The sequence below is a fragment of the Papio anubis genome, chromosome 14 (genome assembly GCF_008728515.1).
Source record: "Papio anubis isolate 15944 chromosome 14, Panubis1.0, whole genome shotgun sequence".
Classification (NCBI taxonomy): domain Eukaryota; kingdom Metazoa; phylum Chordata; class Mammalia; order Primates; family Cercopithecidae; genus Papio; species Papio anubis.
In genome coordinates this window covers 61740724-61768087 of record NC_044989.1, presented here as the reverse complement: position 1 = coordinate 61768087, position 27364 = coordinate 61740724, and the positions used below count along the sequence as shown (strand labels likewise).

Genomic DNA, 27364 nt, shown 5'->3' with positions numbered 1-27364 from the left:
TAGGGTGTTGCATGTGTGTATATATAGGTGTGTACATACTCGTTTATATTAACCTAAGCAGCAGTTTTGCTCAACTCTTCAGTTTCAGTGTTTGATAATTATTTTGAGTTTTCCAGTTATATTATCTCAGAGTATTATTTTAAATTCTTCCTTTCTAGTCCTTTGCCTTTTATTTAGTTTCTTACCTTATTACACTGTCTAGGGCCTTCAGTTCAAGTGGAATTAGGGCTTCCTTGTCTTGTTCCTAGTCTCAGAAGGCAGAGTTTTTAACTTTTCACCATTAATGTAGTATTTACTACAGGATTTTTTTTTTTTTTTTTTTGAGACGGAGTCTCACTGTGTCTCCCAGGCTGGAGTGCAGTGGCGCGATCTCGGCTCACTGCAAGCTCCGCCCCCCGGGTTCACGCCATTCTCCCGCCTCAGCCTCCCAAGTAGCTGGGACTACAGGCGCCCGCTACCGCGCCCGGCTAGTTTTTTGTATTTTTAGTAGAGACGGGGTTTCACCATGTTAGCCAGGATAGTCTCGATCTCCTGACCTTGTGATCCACCCGCCTCGGCCTCCCAAAGTGCTGGGATTACAGGCTTGAGCCACCGCGCCCGGCCTACTACAGGATTTTTATAGACGTCTTTTATTTGATTACAGTGAATCCCTACATTCTGTATTCCCAAATTCATTAAAAAAAAATTTTTTTTTTGTTTCGAGACAAGGTCTCGCTCGGTCGTCCATGGTGGAGTACAGTGATGCGATCTTGGCTCACTCAGACTTCCACCTCCTGGGTTCAAGTGAATCTCGCACCTCAACCTCCCAGAGTGTTGAAACTACAGATATGTGACACCATGCCTGGCTTATTTTTGTATTTTTTTGGTAGAGACGGGGTTTCAGCCGTGTTGGCCAGGCTGGTCTTGAACTCCTGACCTCAAGTGATACACCTGCAGTGGTCTCCCACCAGAGTGCTGGGATTATAGGCATTAGCCACCGCGCCTGTCCAGATTTGTATTTAATTTGTATCTCCTGCCTGTGTCAAGACTAAGTATCAGAGTTTTTTGTTTGATGGTTGGGTTAGGATTTTTATTCTTACTATTTTTGAAAATAAAACTATTATAATGTATTCACATTTGATTTATAAATGTTAAAATATAGTGCAGAAAAAATAAGGAAATATATTTATTATAACTTTTATTATAATTTCGTTAAGTTGTAAGTTACTTATAGTAAGAGCTTATTTCAGTAAGTACTTGATACTGTAATCAGTGTGTGACTGTAAAATATATTTGTTTCAGATGGATATTGAAGTGACTAGAAAGTATGGGTAATTTGAAATTTTTTAGGAAGGAATGAGATGATTAGTTAAAAACTAATATGATTTATTAAAAAACCAATGCAGTGTCTTGTATTGGGGATGCTACCATACAAAGAGGTATAGATAATTATTTGGTAAGAAAATATTACTTTGAGAGATGGTTTTTTTCTTTTCAGCAAGAAGCTAAGATTAATTTTTTAGATAAGACTTTATGTAAAATAAGATATAGGTAAAATTTCCTGATACATGTGTAATTCTGTTTTGTACTATACTCTTTTCATAATTGATAATATATGTAATTTTGGAGGCATCAAAATATTAAATGATCCTGGTTTTTGTTCTATTTTGTTATTTGAGACGGAGTCTTGCTCCGTTGCCCAGGCTGGAGTGCAGTGGTGCAATCTAGGCTCACCACATCCTCTTCCCCACCAGGGTTCAAGCGATTCCCTTGCCTCAGCCTCTCAGTTAGCTGGGACTACAGGTGTGTGCCACCATGCTCAGCTAATTTTTGTGTTTTTAGTAGAGACGGGATTTTACTGTGTTGGCCAGACTAGTCTCAAACTCCTGACTTCGTGATCTGCCCGCCTCAGCCTCCCAAAGTGCTGGGATTACAGGCGTGAGCCACTGCGCCTGGCCAGTGCTCTTGTTTTTCATTAGTGAAAGACATATGTATTTCACGTATTTGTTAGGCATTAATGTTGTTTTTATGTTTCTTATATAGATTAGAATATGGCTACATATTCCTGCTGTCATGCAGCACATTATACCTTTTAGGACCTATGTTATTAGGTAAGTTTATAAAGTCTCTTTCCCCTGATTATCAATGTAATATATTTAAACAATTTATAATACAGAATTATATTGTTTGAAAGTCCCCTATAGTCATATCCTCTAGAGAAAATTTCAAGTAACAGTTTGGAATATAGTGTTTTTTATGCACATATATGGGTTTATATTTAATGTTTACTTTTTAGCAAATTATGTTGGACTTGTTTTTACATGAGTATGTAAAAATAAATAAATTAATAATGGTTATTCCACTGTATTTAGTCAGTCAACAAATACACAGTAAGTGTCTGTTACATTCTAGGCACTGAGGATATAGCAGAGAAGAAAACAAATTGCAAAAATCTCTGCTTTTGTGCAGTCTGTTTACAAAAGAAGTAGATGATAATACTACATCAGAAAGTGATAAGTATGATAAGATAAATAGCAAATGTGGATTGAGAGTTCTAGAGGGTGGGTTACAGTTTAAATATGGGGACAGGGAAGGTCTCATCGAACGGGAGGTGACATTTGAATTTTATAAGTCTCAACCTAAAAAGGAAGCCTAAGAAGATGGAGAAAGGGTTGTACTGATTAGAATTAAAGTATGAGCTGTCAGGATTCTGCATATTTTATTGATAACATTTATGGGAGTATTGTACTTTTTTTCTCATTTGCAAAGGTTTGAGTGTCTCCCTTTTTCACAGTACTACTCAACTTTTGGGAGACAATATCAGGCAAAGAATCAGATAGTGATGAATGCTATGAAAGTAAGTTAGTGTGATACAGAGGGAGTATAGGGCCTTTCTGAAAGGTGATATCTTAAGGACACGAGTCAGCTATTCAAGTGATTATCAGAAAGATGTATTGTAGAAGGAACATGTGAGTATAGGCTTTGAAGTTAGCATAACTTCAAAGTTATGAAGAAGAAACTAGAAGCAGATTGGTGTGGAGAATAATGTGTAAGGGGATATAATTATGAGGGTGGAGGGATAAGCAGGGGCAGGTGATTCAGGACCTTGTAGGCCACTGTAAAGAGTATGGATTTAATTTTTTCAATGGGAATCTATTGAAGGGTTTTTAGCAGATGTTTCAGGATTTTTAAGAAGTTTTCTTTGGCTTTTTAGTGGATCATAAATATAGGGTGGCTGGAATAGAAGCTAGAGGGAGACCAATTGAAAGGTTTATGTATTAGTCCTGGAAGGAAAATGATGATTACTTGTAGTAGGATTGTTAATGATGATTTTGAAAATTGGATGAATGTAAGTGAAAATAAAATCAATAAGACTGGTCATTATAGGGTATAAAGAAAAGGGTAGTATTGTACATGTGGATGACATTCAGCACCCCCCTCCTCAATTTTTTATTTGTAGTGTGGATATCATTACTGAGATGTGAAAATCTAGGAGAACTTAAATGTCCCACAGGCCTCTCAAAGTCTTCTTGTCTTTAAGTGGCACTGGCAAATTGGGAATATGAACTTGTAGTTCAGAGTAGTTTCATTAATTTAAGAGTTGTGAGTGTAAAGATGGTATTTAAAAACCACAGGAGTCACCTGAGGAGAGCATACAGGGAAAGAATAGAAGTGAGTCTAAGATAGAACTCTGTATCAGTTGGTTTTGCTGTGTAAGGAAACATTTCTCAAAATTTAGTGGCTTAAAACAATAGCCACCCAGGCATGGTGGCTCATGCCTGTAATCCCAGCACTTTGGGAGGCCGAGGCGGGAGGATCACCTGAGCCCAGGAGTTCGAGACCAGCCTGGGCAACATAGCGAGACTCGATCTCTGCGCAGGGGAAAAAAATTAACTGGTGGTGGTGGCACGCTCCTATAGTCCCAGCTACCAGAGAGACTGAGGTAGGAGGATCACTTGAGCCCAGGAGGTCGAGGCTGCAGTGAGCTCTGATTGAGCAGTTGTACTCCAGCGTGAGTGACAAAGCAAGACTTTGTTTCATAAAAAAAGAAAATATAAAACAACAGCCATTTATTATTTCTCACAGTTCTCTGGTTAGCTGGGCAGTTTTGTTGATCTGTATTGACTTGGCTGAAACTGGATGGTCTAGGTTAGCCTTGTTCCCACATTGTGTGATTGCCATGCTGATTGGTCTTGTGGGGTGAGGGGGAATCTCATATATGTCTTGCAGTTGGCTTCATGTCAGTTGGAGCATCAGATACTTCTCTTTCATCCAGCAGGCTAACCTTGGTTCCTTGTTTTGGTGGTGATTAGAGTTCCCAGCAAGAGAAGGCAAGCTCAAAGGCTTTTCTAGCTTCCCCTTATGTCATGTCTATTAATATTTCACTGGCCAAAGCAGGTCATATGGCAAGGCCCAGATTTAAGGGTGTAGAAACAGATTACACCTTTTGATGAGAGGAATAGCTAAGTCACATTGCAAAGTCTTGTACATATAATGATGGGAGGAATTTGTGGCCATTTTGTAATCCATTACAGGCCTTCAGGAACACTAATGTTGAAAGGTTGGACAGCACAGAAGGAATCTGCCAAAGAGATTAGGCAGGGCCTGAGAGGAAAACCAGAGGTTTGTGGGTTTTGGACACAAAAAAACGTTAATGCTTACAATGTACATTTTAAGTTATTGAGTGGTCTTTTAAAATGCTTTATGAGTTTTTATGTATTTTCTATTTCTGAATCATTTCAGGTATTTATGCAAGCTCTCTGATCAGGAGTTACGACAGAGTGCAGCTCGTAACATGGCTGACTTAATGTGGAGCACAGTGAAAGAACCATTGGATACAACATTATGCTTTGATAAAGAAAGCCTAGATCTTGCATTTAAGTACTTTATGTCACCTACTTTGACTATGAGGTTGGCTGGATTGAGTCAGATAACAGTAAGCTGTGTTTGCTTTATTTTTGGTCATTGTTTATTTGCTTTCTGGTCTATCATACTACTACCCACTATTTATGGAGCCCTTCATACTAGGCATTGTGCTAAGTATTTTACATGGATTACTTTGTATGGCCTTCACAAATAATTTCTGTGTTTCTCTTATTTTAAAGATGAAAAAGTCTGAAGCTTAGATTTATATGGATTTATACTGTGGGTCCATTTGATTTCCGGGTCCAACTCTTTCATCATTTTGTTTTTGTCTTTTTAAACTATTCAGGTTTTTATGTTTATAGATGTTTTGTGAAAGAGGAATAATTGGAGGGCTTTATAAGCAGTTAATTAATTTTCCAGGCAGAAACCATAGATTATTGGGCCGTAGGCCAAATTTTACTAAATGTTTGTTTTGAATAGTCTTAAATACTGTTTTTAAGTAGGACAAAATAACATAAAAATCTGTATTCTTGGCTTCTTTTGGTGAGGGGGTTGGAAGAAGGCCTGGTATCCTTGGGTCTGTATTCTTGCATAACGACAGTCTGTTAGAACTAAGTAATTAACTTTATCCTTCAGAATGAACATGCTTTCTCCGGTTTGTTACAGTCCCCATTTGCTTTACTCCTTTACATTTCTGGGTTTTTTTTTTTTTTTTCTTTCCTTGGAGATGGAGTCCCATTCCGTTGCACAGTGGCGTGATCTCGGCTCACTGCAACCTCCACCTCTCGGGTTTAAGTGATTCTCTTGCCTCAGCCTCCTGAGTAGCTGGGACTACAGGTGTGAGCCACAACGCTTGGCTAATTTTTTGTATTTTTAGTAGAGATGGGGTTTCACTGTGTTGGCCAGGCTGGTCTGGAATTCCTGACCTCAGGTGATCCAACCGCCTCGTCCTCCCAAAATGTTGTGATTACAGGCATGAGCCATCCCACGCAGCCACATTACTGTTTTTTGTTTGTTTGTTTGTGTTTTTGTTTTGTTTTGTTTTGGTAGTGTAGTCACACTGAAAATCTGAAGTAGCTAGCGTTTACTTGTGTACCGGGCTTCATAAGATACTTGTTGACATTGTCCCAGATAAATTAAATCTTGAGTGGATTTATCTAGGAAGCCTTTCCTGAAAGTTTGTCTGTAATGACATTACTTGCTCTCTTGCATTAGATTGTTGTTTTTTTACTTACTCAGCTTTGTTTTCTCTAGTGTGCTTAGTGTAATAAAGAATACTATTTGCGGAATGAATTTAATTTTTTTTTCCCCTTTTTTTGAGATGGACTCTTACTCTGTCGCCCAGGCTGGAGTGCAGCGGCGCGATCTTGGCTCAGTGCAACCTCTGCCTCCTGGGTTCAAGTGATTCTTGTGCCTCAGCCTCCTGAGTAGCTGGTATTATAGGCGCGTGCCACCATACCCAGCTAATTTTGTATTTTTAATAGAAATGGAGATTTACTATGTTGGCAAGGCTGGTCTCGGAACTCCTGACCTCAGGTGATCCACCTGCCTCGGCCTCCTAAAGTGCTGGGATTACAGGTGTGAGCCCCTGCACCTGGCCCTTACTTAGTATTTTAATGTAACAGAAGTAGTTTTACTAATTGAGAAGCGTATGTCTCTGATTATGTCTTAGATTTTGTAATGTTAATCTAGTTATCGTGATCTACATATGTCAATCAGTTTACCATGTTTCTTAGTACTTGCTGACATATGCAAGAATAATTTTGGAAATAAAAACCCTTAATTTCTTTTCTTTAATCATAGAATCAACTCCATACCTTCAATGATGTGTGCAATAATGAATCATTAGTATCAGACACAGAAACGTAAGTAGGAGCATTAATTTATATATAAGTATACCATTTTAATGTACAGTTGTTTATATGGTAAATTCTAATTTTAGATTTAAAATTTTTACTAGAAATTCTTTGCCCTGTGACAACTTGTGCAGTCTTCATCAAGCTTTCAGAACATTATGCTGTCTGTAACGTAACTCCCTCTCCCTCTTTTTTTTGAGACAGGGTCTTGCTCTGTTGCCCAGGGTGGAGTACAGTGGTGGGACCATGGCTCACTACGGCCTCAACTTCCCAGGGTCAGGCGATCCTCCCACCTTAGCCTCCTGGGTAGCTGGGACTACAGGCACATGCCAGCATGCCTGGCTAATTTTTGTAGAGTCAGAGTTTTGCCATGTTGCTCAATCTGGTCTTGCAGACTCAAGCCATCCACTTGCCTCAGCCTCCCAAAGTGCTCAGTCTGGTCTTGTAGACTCAAGCCATTCACTTGCCTCAGCCTCCCAAAGTGTTGGGATTACAGGTGTGAGCCACTGCGTCTGGCCACATTTCTCTCTTTTAAAAGCATATACCAACATATAGTACTATTTATCACGGTATGAAAGCATACTGTTTATACTAGAGAATTTAATCTTGAAGAATATGGTACTGATAGTTTTCAGAAAGTACACTGTCTTAGTCCAGGCTGCTGCAACAAAGTACCACAGATTGGACGACTTAAAAACAACAGAAATTTATTTCCCATAGTTCTGGAGGCTGGAAGTCCAAGATCAGGTTGTTGCCAGCATCGTCAAGTTCTGGTTAACAACAGAAATTTATTTCCCATAGTTCTGGGGGCTGGAAGTCCAAGATCAGGTTGTTGCCAGCATCATCAAGTTCTGGTGGGGCCTTCTTCTGGACTGTAGACTGCCATTTTCTTTTTTTATTTTTGCATGGTGGAAAGAAGCAGAGAGGTCTCTGGAGTCCCTTTTATTAGGCCACTAATCTCATTCATGAAGGTTCCACCCTCATGACCTAATTATCTCCCAAAGGCTCCATTTCCAATAACATCACATTGGGAGTTAAAAAAGTAGTTTTTATAGCTTAGACTTCTTGGGTTCTGAGAAATATATATATTCCATTTAATTGTTCATCTAGTAGAGAAATCAGTTTTTAAAATCTAAACAGTAGGGTAGAATATCTTCTGGAACAGAGTTGTATTGCTTTGTTAGAAAATTCGTAATTATACGTGTGAGTCATTCTTTAGTGTAACTTGATCTTACTACTGCTCTAAGGTGCTAATCTCAGTTGAACTTAGGTCTTGAATTTGGAAACCAGAGACTGTCTCTTGACTCTTTTTTCCCTTTAGACTAAAGAATTCTTATTCTCCCAGTTGTTCTTTATATGGTATGGTTTTTGAATTTATCACTATATGAGTCATTCATCTCTGGCAATATTCTTTGTCAGTAGTCCCCTTAAAATGTGTTGCCTAGAATTTTTCATTGCTTTATACATTCTGGATCATATTAGAAGTGTTATTTCACACTGTCAAGACATTATGTAGACCATATCCAAAGTATTTATAAAGCTACGGCTCTGCGCCAGGCACAGTGGCTCACACCTGTATCCCAGCACTTGGGGAGGCTGAGGTGGGCAGATCACTTGAGGCCAGGAGTTTCAAGACCAGCCTGGCCAACATGGCGAAATTCCATCTCTACTATAAATAACAAAAATTAGGTGTGGTGGCGCATGCCTATGATTCCAGCTATTTGGGTAGCTGAGGCACAAGAATCATTTAAACCCGGAGACAGAGATTGCAGTGAGCCGACATAGTGCCATTTTCACTTCAACCTGGGTGACAGAGCAAGATTCTGTCTCGGAAAAAAACCAAAACAAACAAAAGAAACCTACAGCTCTGGATTTTCCTTTTCATCCTCTGTGTCCCCTCACCCTTCTACCTCTGCAAGACCGCTTAAAGAGAACCTTATATAATTGCTAATGTGATACTCATACTCCTCTCATCCCCTGTGAAAAGGATTAAAAATTTGGAATGTTCACTGCAGTAATAACACATTCAGGCTAGGTGTTGTGTGAAAACAGTGAATAGGGGAATAAGAAGGAATTCCAGTAACAAATGCAAGGAATATACATCCTAAAGACATGTTTAAGAGAATAGAGAGGAGAGTAAAAGTATTGAGGACTGGTGGTAAAGAGTTCAAAATGGGAAGGGAGAGTGTGTATACAGTGTGAGAAAATTGGAGTAAAGAGAAAAAGTATGTGATAAATACTGTGGCGGCTGTGAACTGGGTGTTTTTAAGCAGTTTTATTAACATATACATATAAAATTCACTTGTTTTATATATACAAGTCAGTGCAGTGAATTTTATAATAGTAAAGTTTTAGAGTTGTGCAACTGTCACCACAGTCCAATTCTAGAACATTTCCATCACTTAAAAAAGATGTCTTTTGCCCATTTGTAGCCAGTACCTATTATTTCCAGCCTCACTAATCTACTTTCTATCTCTGTAGATTTACCCATTTTGGGATATTTCATTTAAAAAGAATCAAATGATAGTGATCTTTTTCATCTGGCTTCTTTTCACTTAGTATACTCTTGTTTGAGGTTCATTGAGATTGTAGTTTGTCTCTGTACTTTATTCCTTTTTATTGCTTAATAGTATTACACTGTATGGATATACCACACTTGATCAATTGCCAGTTGATGGATATTTGGTTTGTTTCTACATTTTTTTTTTTTTTTTTTTTTGAGACAGGAGTCTCCCTCTGACCCCCAGGCTGGAGTGCAGTGGCACGATCTCGTCTCACTGCAAGCTCCTTCTCCCGGGTTCACGCCATTCTCCTGCCTCAGCCTCCAGAGTAGCCGAGACTACAGGCGCCCGCCACCACGCCCGGCTAATTTGTTTTTGTATTTTTTGTAGAGACAGGGGTTTCACCGTGTTAGCCAGGATGGTCTCGATCTCCTGACCTCGTGATCCGCCTGCCTCGGCCTCCCAAAGTGCTGGGATTACAGGTGTGAACCACCGCGCCCGGCTACATTTTTTGTTTGTTTGTTTGTTTGAGACGGGGGTCTCGCTCTGACCCCCAGGCTGGAGTGCAGTGGCGCGATCTCAGCTCACTGCAAGCTCCACTTGCCGGGTTCACGCCATTCTTCCGCCTCAGCCTCCCGAGTAGCCGGGACTACAGGCGCCCGCCACCACACCTGGCTAATCTTTCGTAGTTTTAGTAGAGACGGGGTTTGACGGTGTTAGCCAGGATGAACTCGATCTCCTGACCTCGTGATCCGCCTGCTTGGCCTTCCAAAGTACTGGAATTACAGGCGTGAGCCACCGCGCCCAGCGTGTTTCTACTTTTTGATTAGTATAAATAATGCCATTATAAACATTTATGTAAAGTCCTTTTGTGATCGTATGTTTTCATTTTTTGTAGTAGATACTTAGGATTAGAATTGTTGCTTATATGATTAGTTTACCTTTAACTTTTATAGGAGCTATCAAACTGTTTTCCAGTATACCTGCATTATTTTACATGCCCACTAGCATTGTAGGAGGTTTCCAGTTTCTCCCCATTCTTGCCAGCAGTTATTATTATCTAGATTTATTATTGCCATTTGGGGGATATAAAGTAGCATTTCATCATGGTTTTAATTTGCATTTCCCTAATTGTTGACATAGAACATCTTTTTATGTGGTTATTTACCATAATGTTTCTTCGTTCACAACATTGCCCAGTTTTTAATTGGATTCTTGGTTTTGTTTTATGGCTTAATGTGGTCTGTACTACAGACTGTTCGGTGTGTGCTTAAGAAGACTGTACATTCTGCTGTTGTCGAATGGGGTGTTCTATAGATGTCTGTTAGGTCAAATTGGTTTGTAGCATTGTTGTCTGTCTCTTATATTCTTGTTGCATTTTCTGCCTCATTCTCTCTATTATTGAAAGTAGGAGATCGAGTGCAGTGGCTCATGCCTGTAATCCCAGCACTTTGGGAGGCCAAGGCTGGTGGATCACCTGAAGTCGGGAGTTCAAGACCAGCCTGGGCAACATGGCGAAACCCCGTCTCTACTAAAAATAAAAAAATTAGCTGGGCCTGGTGGTGTGGTGGTGCGTGCCTGTAGTCCAGCTACTTGGGAGGCTGAGGCAGGAGAATCACTTGAACCTGAGAGGTGGAGGTTGCAGTGAGCCGAGGTCACACCACTGTACTCCGGCCTGGGCAACAGAGCAAGAGTCTGTCCAAAAAAAAAGAAGAAAAAAAAAAAAAAGGATACTGAAGTCTCCAAATACATTTGATCCTGAGTGTTTGCAGATTTAGTCGTCTCTGTATGAGCTCTGAAGCAAGATGACAGAGTGCCACCTTGTTTGACTTTAGTTAGGAATGTGCATATTGGAAAATTCTAATCTTTCACTGCTATGTGCATGTCTGTGAGTGCCTATGAAAATGCCACAAATACTGATTTTGGAGCTACAAATAAATTGCAGCAAATGGATGAATTCACAAATATAGAAACCATGGAAGAGAAGAAAAAATATTTTTCTTTCTTCACAAATACGGAATATGGAGATGGAGGTGCTGAGGGGCAGTGTGGTGGAGTATAAGAAGTCCTGGCGCCACTTGGATGGGGTTTGAATCCCAACCCTAGCACTTGTTTAGACATAGGAGATGGCCTCAGGCAAGGCATCTAAACGCTTCTGAACCTCATTTTCTCTCTCTTTCTTTTTTTTTTTTTTTTTTTTTTCCTGAGATGGAGTCTTGCTCTGTTTGTTGCCCAGGCTGGAGTGCAACGGCACGATCTCAGCTCACTGCAACCTCTGCCTCCTGACTTCAAGCTATTGTGCTGCCTCAGTCTCCTGAGTAACTGGGATTACAGGCACTTGCCACCACACCCGGCTAATTTTTGTATTTTTGGTTAGAGACAGGGTTTCGCCGTGTTGGTCAGGCTGGTCTTAAGCTCCTGGCCTCGAGCAGTCCACCTGCCTTGGCCTCCCAAAGTGCTGAGATTACAGGTGTGAGCCGGCCATGCTGTTTTCTCTTTTGTAAAATAGAGAAAATAGAATCAACCAGTATGAGAGGTTTTTCACATTAAAAATCTGTGTATGATATCTATATTATGTACATATTTCCTGTAGGACCAAGGGTTCAGCATTAGGTAATTCAGTGTTTGCAGTGACTCTGTAGAATATAACTAATGCGAGTAACAAGAATTAGCTGTATTGCTGAATTGTCTGTTTCTCCTTTTAATTCTGTCATCAGTTTTTGCTTCATGTATTTCAGGAATTCTTTTGTTAGGTCCATATGTATTCCTGATAACTTGATCCTTTTTTTCATTTTAAATGTCCTTCTTTGTCTCTTTCAGACATTTTTTTGGCTTAGTCTATTTTATTTGATATTGGTGTAACCCCTGAACCTTTCTTAAGCTTATTTTTGGCATGACTTATCTTTTTCCATTCTTTTATTTTCAGTCTGCTTGTTTTGAACCTAAAGTATGTCTTAGGGGTAGCATATGGTTGGATCTTTAAAAAAATATATATAATCGTATAATCTCTGCCTTGATGACAGTTCTTAATTCCCTAATAATTTTGTATAGCTTGTTTTACATCTGTCATTTTGCTGTTGGTTTTCTGTGTATCTCATATCTTGTTTCTCTGTTTCTCCTTCACTGTCTATTTTTATAGTGTATACGTAGATTCTAGTGTGCCATTTTAATTCCATTGATTTAAAAAATACCTCAATTTTCTTAGTGTTTTTATGGGTTAAATATGCATTTAATTTCTTGACATACTGATTTAACTCTAATAAAATAAGATAAAAAACATTGCTCCTATGTAGCTCTATTACTGTTTGGGATAAGAAGTTAGCTATTAATCTTATTCTGGTTCCCTTGTATATGCTTAGTTGTTTTTTTCTCACTGCTTTGAATCATTTGACTACAGTATGTATAGATGTGGATTTCTTTGTGTTTATCCTCCTGGGGTTTGTTCTACTTCTTGCTTGGATGTGTAGATGAATGTGTTTCATCAACTTTGGGAAGTTTGAGGTATTCAGATACTTTTTCTGGCACCTCTTCCCACTTACTTTGACCCCCATTGCATGTATGTTTTCAGACCTCCGAATAGTGGTTGTTAATGATACTGTCCAATTTTATAGTTGCATCGTTATTATGAAAGTCCCTGGTCTCCCATTTAAATTTTTGAGACAGTGTCTTGCTCTGTTGCCCAAGCTGGAGTGTAGCAGCACAATTAACGCCTTACTACAGCTCTGACCTGGGCTCAAATGATCTTCCCACCTCAACTCCTTAGTAGCTGAGACCACAGGCATGAGCCACCATGCCTGGCTGATGTTATTTTATTTTTTGTAGAAACAGGCTTTTATTATGTTAGCCAGCCTGGCCTGGAACTCCTAGGCTCAAGCAGTCCGCCCCCGGCCCGACCTCAGTCTCCCAAAGTGCTAGGATTACAGGCGTGAACCACAGCAGCAGCCTGGGTCTTCTAGTGTTCTTTAGTGGGCCCACTTCATGGTGGGATTTTTGAGACAGAGTCTGGCTCTGCGCCCAGGCGCTGGGTCACAGTGGCGGGATCTCAGCTCACTTTCTGGCTTCCGTCTCCCCAGGTTCCGCCACATTCTCCCTGCCTCCCACAGCCTCCCGAGTAGCTGGGACTACAGGCGCCAGCCACCTAAGCCCGGCTAATTTTTGTTTTTTTTGAAGTGAGTCGGCGCTGCCTATTGAGCTGGAGTGCAGTGGCCTTGATCTCGGCTCACTGCAGCTCCGCCTCCCGAGGGTTCCGCATGTTCTCCTGCCTCAGCCTCCTGGTAGCTGGGACTACGAAGAGCCCACCACACACGGCAGCCAGCTAATTTTGTATTTTTAGTAGAGCCGGGGGTTTCACTGTGGGTCAGAATGCGACCTTGTGATCCGCCGCCCTCGGCCTCCCAAAGTGCTGGGATTACAGAGGCGTGAGCCACGCCCCGGCTTTTTTGGGGCGGAGTCTCCTCTGCCCAGGCTGGGTGCAGTGATGGCGGGATCTCTCAAGCTCACTGCAAGCTCCATGCCCGGGTTCCGCGCCCATTCTCCTGCCTCAGCCTCCTGAGTAGCTGGGACTGGTAGCCGCCACCCTCGCCCGGCTAGTTTTTTGTATTTTTTTTTAGCGAGGTAGAGGCGGGGTTTCACAGGATTAGCCAGGATGAGTGCAGTCTCACAGTGACCTTGTGATCCAGCCCGTCTCGACTCCCCAAAAGTGCTGGGATTACAGGCTTGGGCACGCCCGGCACAAAGCATTGTTGTATTTTTTAGTAGAGACGGGGTTTCACCGTGTCAGCCAGGATGGTCTCGATCTCCTGACCTCGTGATCCGCCCGTCTCGGCCTCCCAAAGTGCTGGGATTACAGGCTTGAGCCACTGCGCCCGGCCCATAGTGGGATTTTTTTAAAAATTAATTTTGTTTCTTGAACTATTATGTAAATCAGAGAGTTGAATCTTATGGATCATAACTTCAGTAGGGCTACTCAGAAATAGGTAAAATATACCTAGTTTTATTTTTAATGTTTTACCCTTTGAGGCCCGTGTGTCTAATTCCTAGTGTTTTTTTTTAAATAAATAAAAATTGTTAGCATAAAATTCTGTTATAGAATGTAAATTCTTTGTTGGATATGCAATAAGAAAGTAAATTACTTAATCCTTCTAGTTTATCTGTATATAATATAGCTGAAAAAATTGGGGACCTTTTATTGTACAATTTATTTTGAAGCTTATTTTCTTCCACCCATTTTATAATGTAGTCATATGGTACTTAATGACAGGGATACTTTCTGAGAAATGCATCATGAGGTGATTTCGTTGTGCAAAGTTATACAAACCTAGGTGGTATAACCTGTTGCTCCTAGGCTTCAAGCCTGTACAGCATGTTACTGTCCTTAATTCTGTGGGCATTTGTAATGCTCTGTATTTGTGTATCTAAACATATCTAACTGTAGAAAAAATAATGTTAAAAATCCGCAAAAAAGATAAAATAGGCTATTGCCTGTATAGGACGCTTACCAAGAATGGAGTTTGCAGGACTGGAAGTTGCTCTGGGTGAGTTGGTGAGTGAGCGCTGAGCGGATGTGAAGGCCTAGGATGTGACTTTACACTACTGTAGACTTTGTAAGCACTGTACACTTAGGCTACACAAATTGTTTAAAAGTTTTTTCTTCACTATTAAATTAACCTAGCTTACTCTTTTTATTTAATTTTATAAACTTAAAAAATTTTTAACGTTTTGACTCTTATAATAACATTTAAAATAAAAACACGTTATATGGCTATACAGAAGTGTTTTTTCTTTATATCTTTATTCTTTATATCCTAAGAAGAAAAAAAAGAAGCTATTTTCTTTTTTTTGTTTTACTTTTTAATAATACACATGGAGCTGTCATCTCCCATGCTGACAATGCCTTTCTTTTTTTAAAAACTAGAAAGAGTATCCTTTAAAGATAAAACGTATAGTAAATACATAAACTGGCAACAGTCATTTATTAAGTTTTATATACTGTATGTACATGCTGTACTTTTGTATTACTGGCAGTGCAGTAGATTTGTTTACATCAGCATCACCACAAACGTGTGAGTAATGCATTGCTCTATGACGTGGTGGCCACAGTGACATTAGGTGATAGGAATTGTTCACGTCAGTTTTAATCTTATGGGACCACTGTTGTATATTTGGTCCATCCTTTGGTCTGTCATTGACCAAATCATTATTATGCAGTACATGACTGTCGGTTACTTTACTTTTCATCTGTTAGTAGAATCTTCAATAGTATCAGCAAGGAGACTTACAGTTTGGCTTGGGGGTAATTCTTTGTTGTTCATCCTTTTGGTAATCTGCTTTCCTGATATTATGTCATTATAAAGGGCATACTGGGAAACCTTTCCTGAGTGCTTCAGTACATACTATGGAAATTAAAAAGTGGGAAGGCAAAGACCTCGAATAGGATAATACATCACTAATTCAGTGTTACACCTGTGTACCTGGTGTTACTCGTTAGTGTTTCAGTTATTTGTTGCTTGTTTATAAACTCAAGGAATTTGAATTTATAAATTCAGTATCATACTTCATTCTGGTTATGCTTTGTAGTATTCTGTAAAACTGATTGTATCTAATTCTTTGTAATTCCTATGGGAACAAATTTAGGTTTTCAATTGAGTCTACCTTTTAGACATGATGAAAGATGACACTATTTTTTTAATGTACTATTTTTTATTACTTTAGGTCCATTGCAAAAGAACTTGCAGACTGGCTTATTAGCAACAATGTGGTGGAGCATATATTTGGACCAAATTTACACATTGAGGTTTGTGGATAATTACATGACTTCTCTGTTCTGTTGATAGAGAAGAATATTTTAAAAAATTGATATTAAGTTTTTCTTTTCCAGATTATCAAACAATGCCAAGTGATTTTGAATTTTTTGGCAGCAGAAGGGCGACTGAGTACTCAACATATTGACTGCATTTGGGCTGCAGCACAGGTAATACTAACAGCTCACGTTTATTGAGTGCTTTGCTTATCATATGTTGTAAGTGCTTCTCTATGAGGTAAATTCTGTTATCCTGTTTTATAGCTAAGGAGACCAAGACATGGACAAGCTGGGAGTGAAATCTGGCTTCCGAGTCCATGTCTTATTTATGTTACTGGTAGAATGGAAGGAAATCAGAGTCAGTCAGTTGGAGCTTCTTCATGAAACCATCCTGGTTTAATAAAGAGACATTTTCCTGTTATTCTCATTTATACAGTCTACCCTTCTATCTTGAATTATTTTATTGATATGTTTCTTGTCTATTATACTTTTTTTTTAAATTTTTTAAAATAGGCATATGTCCACATGATTCAAAATTCCGAAAGTAAATATAAAAGATATATTACATGTTTTTCCTTTTTGCCCCGTCTCTCAGGCATATAGTTCTTATCCTCTCAGGTATATCAGAGGTTTTTTTTGTATAAATAGTGAACTATATACATTTTTCTTTTTCTTTTTCACAAATGTAGCATACCAACCAGACTTGGCTTTGGTTTTTTTTTTTCTTTTTTTTCTTTGTTCTGGAGATTACTCATCAATATATGAAGTGCTTTTCATCTTCTTGGAAGACTGTATAGTGTTTAATTAAAAGTATGCACCATAATTAATTTAACCAGTTCCCATTTATGGGCAGTATTTTTTCCCCAGCCTTTTTTTTTTTTTTTTTTTTGAGACGGAGTCTTGCTTTGTCGCCCAGGCTGGAGTGCCATGGCGCAATCTTGGCTTACTGCAACCTCCGCCTCCCCAGTTCAAGTGATTCTCCTGCCTCAGCCTCCTGAGTAGCTGGGAAACTACAGGTATGTGCCACCATGCCCAGCTAATTTTTGTATTTTTAGTGGACATGGGGTTTCACCATGTTGGTCAGGCTGGTCTCAGGCTCCTGACCTCATGATCCACCCGCTTTGGCCTCCCAATGTGCTGGGATTACAGGCATGAGCCACAACTCCTGGCCCCCCGAGTCTTTTCTGTTACAAACAATGCTGTAATAAGTAACTTCTAACATGTTTATTTCATCCTTGTGTAAAACTTTTGTGTAGCTATGGTAAATTCCTACTTACAAGTAGAATTAGAATTACTAGGTTAAAGTATACGTGTGGTTTGCTTGTGGTAGATACTGGTATTGCAGTTTCACTTTCCCCTTAATTTCATCAGCACATTGAATTTCATGATCTTTGCCAACCTGATGGGTGAGAAGTGATATCATTGGTATTTTAAATTTGTGTTTCTTTTATTATGAGTGAGTTTGCAAATCTTGTGTTTAAGAGCCATTTTGTTGCTTTTTCTGGAATTGTTCATGTTTTTTTGCCATTTATCAATTGTTTTTTTATTTTTTAATTTGTAGGAGCTCTTTATGTGTCGCTGAAATTGATCTTTTGTTTGCGATTACAACTTATGACTGTATCCTGGTTTGATGCCTTTTGCTTTGCTTAAGGTGGCTTTTACTGTTCAGTTTCATATTTGTGGTTGTAGTTATTAATGGTCTGCGGATTTTGTATCTTGGTCTGAAATGCCTTCTCCATTGACAACATTATAAAAGAATTCTCCTTTAGTTTCTTCCTGTATATTTTCTATTGCAATTATATATCTTAATCTTTGATCCAGCTGGGATTTATGTTGGCTTAAAGTGTTGTGTATGTGTCCAACTTTCCTCCCTTTTTTGTTGTAGAATTTTTCCAATTCTATTTGTTTACTAACTCTTCTTTCTGACTTGAGATGCCAGTTTTGTCTTGACTGGGTCATTTTTTGAACTTTCTAGACTGACCTATTTGTATGTATAATTATGATCTGTACCAGGGATTGGTAAATTTATAGTCTGTGGGCCAACTATGTGTTTTTGGAAATTTTTGCTACATAGACATGCCAATTCTTCTTCTTCTTTTTTTTTTTTTTCCTGAGATGGAGTCTTGCTATGTCGCCCAGGCTGGAGTTCTGTGGCATCATCTTGGCTCACCGCAACGTCCGCCTCTCCGGTTCAAGGAATTCTCCTGCCTCAGCCTCCCAAGTAGCTGGGATTACAGGCACACACGACTGCCCAGCTAATTTTTGTATTTTTAGTAGAGACGAGGTTTCACCATGTTGGCCAGGATGGTCTCAATCTCTTAACCTCATAATCCTTCTGCCTTGGCCTCCCAAAGTACTGGCATTACAGGCGTGAGCCAGTGCGCCTGCCCTGACGTGCCCGTTTTTTTACGTATTGTCCATGGTGGCTTCCACAGCACGATAGCAGAGTTTAGTAATCATAACAGAGACCCTGTCACCCATAATCCTAAAATATTTACTTTCTGGTCCTTTAAGAACATGTTCGTTGAGTTTATACTATTTTTTTTTCTTTATTTTTACTTGTATCTTTGTAATATTTTAAAATGCCTGAGACGACTAGTCCCTCCTCATTATTGTCATAACTTTTCTGTCTTATTTATGTCTTCATGTGAATTTTAGTATATACGTAAAATGTTTTCATTGTGTTAATGATGATTAATTTGAGAACCTAAGTTCTGTCTTCCTGTCCAAAGTATGATACTCCTTTTCTTTTTTCTTTTGCATTATTCACAGTCTCAAAGTTATTTGTATATAGATTTTTATTTCATGCTCTGCTTAATCTTAGGAATTTGTTTTTTTATTGCTATTATAAATTGTGATTTCTTCAACTATATTTAATTTTTTCCATTATGTTGCTATTTCTTTTATTTAGTGATGGAGATATAGAGTTATATATAATTAAAATATTTTTCATTACTAATGATTGTTTGCCTTGAGCCTTCACTGAATTCTTAGCTTTTTCGCGGTAGGTTTTATTTTATTTTATTTTATTTTATTTTTTTTGAGACGGAGTCTCGCTGTGTCGCCCAGGTTGGAGTGCCGTGGCCGGATCTCAGCTCACTGCAAGCTCTGCCTCCCGGGTTCACGCCATTCTCCTGCCTCAGCCTCCTGAGTAGCTGGGACTACAGGCGCCCGCCACCTCACGCCTGGCTAGTTTTGTGTTTTTAGTAGAGGCGGGGTTTTCACCGTGTGTTAGCCAGGATGGTCTCGATCTCTGACCTGCGTGATCCACCCATCTCGGCCTCCCCAAAGTGCTGGGATTACAGGCTTGAGCCACGGCCCGGCCTATTTTTATTTTTTAATTTTTTTAATTTTTTTTTTTGAGACAGAGTCTTGCTCTGTTGCCCAGGCTGGAGTACAGTGGCGGATCTCAGCTCACTGCAAGCTCCAGCCTCCCAGGTTCAGGCCATTCTCCTGCCTGCCTCAGCCTCGAGTAGCTGGGACTACAGGCGCCAGCACCTCGCCTGGCTACTTTTTTGTATTTTTTAGTAGAGGCGGGTTTCACCATGTTAGCCAGGATGGTCTTGATCTCCCGACCTCATGATCTGCCGATCTACGGCCTCCCAAAGAGATGCTGGGATTACAGGCTTGAGCCACAGCGCCCGGCCACGCAGTAGATTTTCAATGTATTTTCTTTGGCTTCCCGTCTAATATTGTACTTGTTTGAGATGGAGTCTCCAGCTCTCACCTAGGCTGGAGCGCAGTGGTGTAATTAGCTCGTTGCAGCCTTGAACTTCTGGGCTCAAGTGAACTTTTCAAGTAACTGAAACTACAGACACGAGCCACCACCTGGCTAATTGTGTGTGTGTGTGTGTGTGTGTGCGCGCGCGCATTTCTAAACTTGTTTTATTATTGCTTTGTAAGACATTGTTGCATACTGCTAGCTTGTGAAGTTATAACTATACTTGAGTTATAGTCTGGCCACTGCAATAGCTGTTTCTATATTAAGTTTCATAATTTGAATCTTATTCCTTCTTGCCCTTTCAGGAACTGTTACTAGGAGGGATTATTTCTTCCTCTATTACATATTCATATCTCTTGTCTGTACTGGATTTTTAATGTTGTGGGTCTCTTCATATGCCTTTGCTGTTTGTTCTGTTGCCAAGGCTAGAGTACGGTGGTGCAGTCTTGACTTGCTGCAGCTTCTGCCTCCTGAGCTGAAATTACTGTCCCACCTCAGCCTCCTGAGTAGCTGGGACTACAGATGCACACCACTGTGCCTGGCTAATTTTTGTGTTTTTTGCAGAGACGAGACTTCGCCTTGTTGCCCAGACTGGTCTCGAACTCCTGAGCTCAAGCGATTCTCCCACCTTGTGCTCCCAAAGTGCAGGGATTGTAGGTGTGAGCCACCACACCTGGCCACATTCATATTTCTACAAGACAACTAGATATATGTTGTATATACTTTGGAGTTTCATAAAATACTTTTCTAATAGTGCTGTCTCTCAAATGGAACTCTTGTCTGGCAACTTCTCGGGGAATAGTATTGGAGGCGTAACTACTTGTACTTTTCTCGTTTGTCTCATCAAGCTTTCATTTCAGGTTGTAGGACTCTAAATGAGAGAATGTGCAGCGGTACCAGTATCTATATTTACTTGCAATTACTTTATATAGTTTTCTCCCCCAGGGAAGATCTCTGGTGGATGGGTTACCTATATGTTGGCTGCTCATGTTTTTCTGACTGATGGATGGCTGACAGAATCATTCTTTATAGAGAACTTCATTTAAGTCCCGTCTCCATCTCTATGTTTCTTCATTCTGTCCATCATATCTGTTACTCTGAGCCCAGAATCTTTCTCAGTTATATTGGGAAGATTGTCTCACCTACCTCCTCTATAGCTTTCTTACAGCTTACTCTGAGCTACAACTTTCTTTACCTATTACATTTTAAAAAGGTATTCTCAGGCTGGGCATGGTGGCTCACGCCTGTAATCCCAGCACTTTAGGAGGCCAACATGAGCAGATCATGAGGTCAGCAGTTCAAGACCAGCCTAACCAACATGATGAAACCCCATCTCTACTAAAACTACAAAAATTAGCCAGGCATGGAGATGCATGCCTGTAATCCCAGCTACTCAGGAGACTGAGGCAGGAGAATTGCTTGAACCCGGGAGGCAGAGGTTACAGTGAGCCAAGATCACGCCATTATACCCCAGCCTGGGCAACAAAGTGAGACTATGTCTCAAGCAGACAAACAAATAAATAAATAAAAAGATATTCCCAGTCATTTTAATCTTTCAGAAATTTGTAAGTTTCGTGTCTGATGGGAACTTTAATTTTCTTTGAGCCTCCTGAGCTCAAACAATACTTGTACCTCAGCCTCCTGAGTAACTGGGATTACAGATGTGCACCACCACATCAGCTAATTTTTGTGATTTTAATAGAGACAGGGTTTCATCATGTCAACCAGGCTGTTCTCAAACTCCTGACCTCAAGTGATCTACCTGCCTCAACCTCCCTAAGTGCTGGGATAATAGGCATGAGCCACCGCACCTGGCCTTGGTCGAAGGCTTTTAATATATATGTTCTTTTTCTTGTATTTTCCTTTTATTTTATATTGTGGTAAAATATGCATAACATAAAATTTACCATTTTCACCATTTGTAAGTTTACAAGTCAGTGGGATTAAAAATATTCATAATGTTATGTAACTATCACCACTTTCTGTATGCAAAAACATTTTCATCACCAGTAACAAGTTGGTACCTATAAAACAACAACTCTTAATTTCCTTCCTTTCAGCCCCTGGTTTCTTCTATTTTACATTGGTTTTTTGGAGACAGCGTCTTGCTGTATCACTTGTGCTGGATACAGCAGCGCAATCACAGCTCACTGCTGCAGCCTCAAAACTCTTGGGCTCAAGTGACCCTCCAGCCTCAGGCTCCAGAGTAGCTGGGACTAAAGCATGCCTACCTAATTTTTGTATTTTATGTAGAGATGGGGTCTTGTTGTATTGCACAGGCTGGTCTCCAGTGTTTGGGCTCAAGCCATTCACCTGCCTTGGTCTCCCAAAGTGCAGGGATTATAGGTGTGAGCCACCACGCTCAGCTGTTTTACATTCTGTTGTCTTCTGTCTCCATGAGTTTGCTTATTCTAGGTACCTCATATAAGTGGAATCAGAATATTTGTCTTCCTCTGTGTGGCTTACTTTACTAACATAATGTTTCCAAAGTCAGTCTATGTCATAGCATACATTACAACTTCATTCCTTTTATGACTAATATTCCACTATATGTATATACAGCATTTTATTCATCCATCAGTGGACATTTGGGTTGTTTCCACCTTTTGGATATTATGAGCAATGCTGCTGTGAACATGGGTTTACAAATATGTGTTCAGTTTCCTGCTTTCAGTTATTTTGTATATACAGTCATGCATTGTATAAGCATGTTTCAGTCAACAGAGCACATACATATACAACTGTGGTCCCATAAGATTATAATGGAGCTTATTATAATTCCTGTCACCTGGTGATTTTGTGATAGCTGTCCTAGTGTAGTGCAACAAATTACTTTTTCTGTGTTTACATACACAAAAACTTACCATTGAGTTACAGTTGCCTACAGTATTCAGTACAGTAACATGCTGTACAGGAGCAATAAACTATAGCATGTAGCCTAAGTGTGTTGTAGACTTTACCATCTTTTGTGTAAGTATACTCTTATGTTCACAAGAGGGCATTTCTCAGAACGTATCCCTATCCTTAAGCCATACAGAACCGTATACCTAGGAGTAGCATGTCTGGATCACATGGTAATTCTGTGTTTAACTTTTTGAGAAGCCACCAAATTGTTTTGCACAGCAGCTGCACCATTTTACATTCTCACCAGTGACACCAGAGGGTTCTGGTTTCTCCACATCCTTGCCAATACTTGTTACTTCCCTTTTGAAAAAAAAATTCAGATATCCTAGTAGGTGTGAATTTGTATCTCATTGTGTTTTTTATTTGCATTTTCCTGATGATTGATTATATTGAACATGCTTTCCTGTGCTCGTTGGCTATTTGCATATTTGCTTTGGAAAAATGTCTGTTCATGTCTTTTGCCCATTTTTGATTGGGTTTTGTTTGGTTTTCTTTTGAGTTTTACAAAAAATATTCTGGATATTAGTATTTTAAATCAGGTATATAATTTGCATATAATTTCTCTGTTTTTCTCTTTAAATTGAGATATAGGCAAATATTGAAATACTATATAAATATAAAAATTATGTATTCAGGATGTACAACTTGATGTTTTAATGTGCATAGTTGAAATAATCACTACAATCAAGCTAATTCACATATATTACCTCACATAGTTACCATTTTCTTTCAAGTATGCGATACAGTATTGTTAACTATAGTCACATTGCTGTATGTGAGATCTCCAGAATTTACTCATTTTGGAGAACTTAAATTTTATACCCTTTTACCGATGTCAACTTATTTCTCTGTCCTTCTGTATTCTCTGCTGCTTTGACTACTTTAAATTGATCATGTGAGACTGTGCAGTATTTCTCTCTGTCTGCTTTATTTCACCTAGCATAGTGTTTTCTAGGGTCAGTCATGTTGTCAAAAATGGAAGGATTTCCTCCTCTTTAAAAGCTGAATAATATCCCTGTGTGTGTATGTATATGTACACCACATTTTGTTTTTTCATCTTTGGAAAGATAATTTAGTTTTTTTCCGTATCTTGGCTCTTGGGAATAATGCTGCAGTGAATGTGAGAGTGAAGATATCTCTGAGATAGTGATTTCATTTCCTTTGGATATATATCCAAAGTGGGATTGTGGATCATAACATAAGATAGTTCTGTTTAATTTTTTGAGGAACATCCATATTGCTTTCAAAAATGACCGTACCAGTTTTCATTCCCACCAACAGTGTATAAGGATTCCCATTTCTCCACATTCTTGCTAACATTTATCTTTTGTCCTTTTGATAATAGCTGTTACAACGTAGGTGTGAGATAATATCTCATGCTTTTGATTTGTGTTTCTCTCATGATTAGTAATATTGAGCAGCTTTTATACCTGTTGGCTATTTGTATGTCTTTTTTTTGAGAAATGTCTATTCTCTTTGCGCTACATAGGGTTATTTTTTTATTTTTTATTTTTATTTTTATTTTTTTGCTATTAAGTTGTACGAGTTTCTTAAATATTCTGAATATTAACCCCTAATCAAATACATGGTTTGTAAATATTTTCTTTCATTCTGTAGGTTGCCTTTTCACTCTGATTGTTTCCTTTGCTGTGCAGAAGCTTGTTGGTTTTGATAAAATCTCAATTGTATATTTTGGCTTATGTTGCCTATGCTAATAGTTCCTGTCAAAAAAATTATTTCCTAGACCATTGTCAAGAAGCTTTTTACCTATGTCACCTTCTAGTAGTTTTACAATTTCAGGTCTTAAATGTACTTTGAAGTTTTTAATTCATTTTGAGTTCATTTTTGTATGTGGTATAAGATAAGGATCCAATTTCATTCTGTATGTGGATATCAGGTTTTTCCATCACCTTTTGTTAAAGGGACTGTCCTTTCCCTATCACATGTTCTTGGCATCCTTCTGGAAGATCAGTTGATTGTAGATGCATGGATTTATTTCTGGGGTTTTTATTCGTTCTGTGGGTTCATATGTCTATTTTTATGCCAGTACCATATATAATATATATTTTTAATGTACAGGGTCTTGCTCTGTTGTCCAGGTTGGAGTGCAGTGATTCAGTCATAGCTCATTACAGCCTCAACTTCCTGCACTGAGGTGATCTTCCTGCCTCAGCTTCTCAAAATAGCTAGGACTACAAGAGCATGCCACCATGCCCAGCTAATTTTTAATTTTTGTAAGTTGTTTTATAGAGACTGGGTCTTGCTCTGTTGACCAGGCAGGTCTCAAACTTCTGGCCTCAAGCAATCCTCCTGCCTCAGCCTCCCAGAATGTTGAGATTACATGTGTGAGCCACTGCACCTGGCTCATATTGTTTTGATTACTGTAGTCATGTAGTGCATTTTGGAATTAAAAAGTGTGATACCTCCAGCTGTATTCTTACTCAAGATTGTTTTTTGCTATTTGGGGCCTTTTGTGGTTCTGTATGAATTTCAGGATTGTTTTTTCTATTTTTGTAAGGGATGCCTTTGAGGCCGGGTGTGGTAGCGCACGCCTATTAATCCCAGCATTTTGGGCAGGCCAAGGAGGGTGGATAGCTTGAGCTCAGAAGTTCGCGTCTAGCCTGGGCAGCATGCTGAAACCCTGTCTCTACCAAAAATACTAAAAACTAGTTGGACATGGTGGTACGTCCCTGTAGTCCCAGCTACTCGGGAGGCCGAGGTGGAGGATTGCTTGGGCCCAGGACGTTGAGGCTGCAATGAGCCAAGATCGTGCCACTGTACTCCAGCCTGGCTGACAAAGTGAGACCCTGTCTTGAAACAAAAGACTGCCATTGAGATTTTGATAGGGATTGTGTCGACTCTATAGATCACTTTGGGTAGTATGGACTTTTAATGGTATTTTTCTTTCAGTGCATGAATGTTGGAATGTCTTTTTATTTATCTGTGTCTTCCTTAATTTTCTTCAGTGTTTTATAATTTTCAGTGTACAACTCTTTTACTTATTTGGCTAAGTTTATTTCTAAATATTATAAAATGCTTTTGTTGCTGTGGTAAATGGGACTGTTTTCTTAATTGCCTTTTCAGATAGCCTGTTTGTGCTTAGAAATGCCACTGGTTTTTGTATGTTAATTTGGATCCAGCAACCCTACTGTATTCACTATTAGTTCTAACAGTTTTTTGTTGTTGTGGAGTCGTAACGTTTTTCTACATATATATGATCATTTGTAAAAAGATAATTTTTCTTCCTGTTTTCTTTGTGGAGTCCTTTTATTCCTTAAGTCCTCTCTTGGAATTTCAGTATTAAATTGAATAGGAGTGGTGATACTGGGGGTCCTTGCCTATCCCAGATCTTAGAGGAAAAGCTTTCAGTTTTTCCCTATTGATTATGCTATTGTTTATGTGCTTTATATATCAAAGAAAAGCTGGTAGGCATGCTGGCTAACACCTGTTATCCCAGCATTTTGGGAATCCGAGGCAGGTGGATCACGAGGTCAGGAGTTCGGGACCAGCCTGGCCAACATAGTGAAACCCCATATCTACTAAAAATACAAAAATTAGCCGGGTGTGGTGGTGGGCGCCTGTAGTCCCAGCTACTTGGGAGGCTACTTGGGAGGAGAATTGCTTCAACCTGGGAGGCAGAGGTTGCAGTGAGCCAAGATCGCACCATTGCACTTTAGGCTGTGTGACAGAGTGAGACTCTGGCCCCCCAAAAAAACAAAAAAAACGAAAACAAAACTGTAGGCTTTTCATATATGGCCTCCCTTATGTTGAGGTAAGTTCCTTCTATGCCTATTCTTTTCAGCCTTTTTATTATGAATGAATGTTGAATTTTGTCAGATGCTTCTTTATTTTTTGCCGTGTGATCTATGGTTTATTTTCATTCTTTTAGTGTCCTTTGATACACAAAAGTTTTTAATTTTGATGAAGTCTAACGTATCTTTGTTGTTATTGTTGACTATTTTTGGTGTCATACCCATGAAATAATTTTAAAATCCAAAGTCATGAAGATTACAATCCTTACCTTTTTCTTCTAAGGGTTTTTTAAAAGATTTTTCTTTTAAGTTTAAGTATTTGATGTGCTTTGAGTTGTTATATATGGTGTAAAGTAAAGATTAAACTTTATTCTTTTTACATGTAAATAATCAGTTTTCGTAACACCGTTTGTTGAAAAAACTGTCCTTTCCCCCATTAAATGGTCTTGGCAACCTTGGTTGAAAGTCAGTTGACCTTTTTCATGTGAATGTTTATTTTTGGGATCTTCATTCTACTCCATTGGCCTACATGTGTGTCCTTACGTCAGTACCATACTGTTTAATTACTACTGTTGCTTTTTGTTATTTCTTTTTTTCCTTTTTGCAGGTTTCAAAGTCATCTTTTTCAGACTGTTGGCTATTTAGAGTCCCTTGCAATTCTGTATGAATTTGAGGACCAGTTTTTCCGGTTTTGTAAAAAAGAATAGGTATTGCATTGACTCTGTGGATCACTTTGGAGACAATATTAATATCTTAACAATATAAGTCTTCCTATCCATTAACATGAATGTCTTTCTCTTTAGGTTTTTAATTTATTTTAGCAGTGTTTTGTAGTCTTCAGTATACAAAACTTTACCTTCTTTGGTTAGATTTGTTCCTAAGTATTCTTTTAGATGCTATTGAAAATTCTGTTACTTTCTTAATTTTCTTTTCAGATTGTTCATTTCTAGTGTATAGAAATATAGCTGATTTTTGCATTTTGACCT

General features: G+C 39.1%; 1 protein-coding gene across 1 annotated transcript in view; it reads left to right on the top strand.

Annotated features, from left to right (window-relative positions):
• USP34 (ubiquitin specific peptidase 34) overlaps window positions 1-27364 on the top strand; it is a 292591-nt gene that overhangs the window by 86753 nt on the left and 178474 nt on the right. The window contains exons 6-10 of the mRNA XM_031655230.1: window positions 2023-2090; window positions 4723-4915; window positions 6649-6710; window positions 15914-15995; window positions 16080-16172. Of these exons, the coding sequence (XP_031511090.1) occupies window positions 2023-2090; window positions 4723-4915; window positions 6649-6710; window positions 15914-15995; window positions 16080-16172 (498 nt within the window). The remainder of the gene's footprint in view (window positions 1-2022; window positions 2091-4722; window positions 4916-6648; window positions 6711-15913; window positions 15996-16079; window positions 16173-27364) is intronic.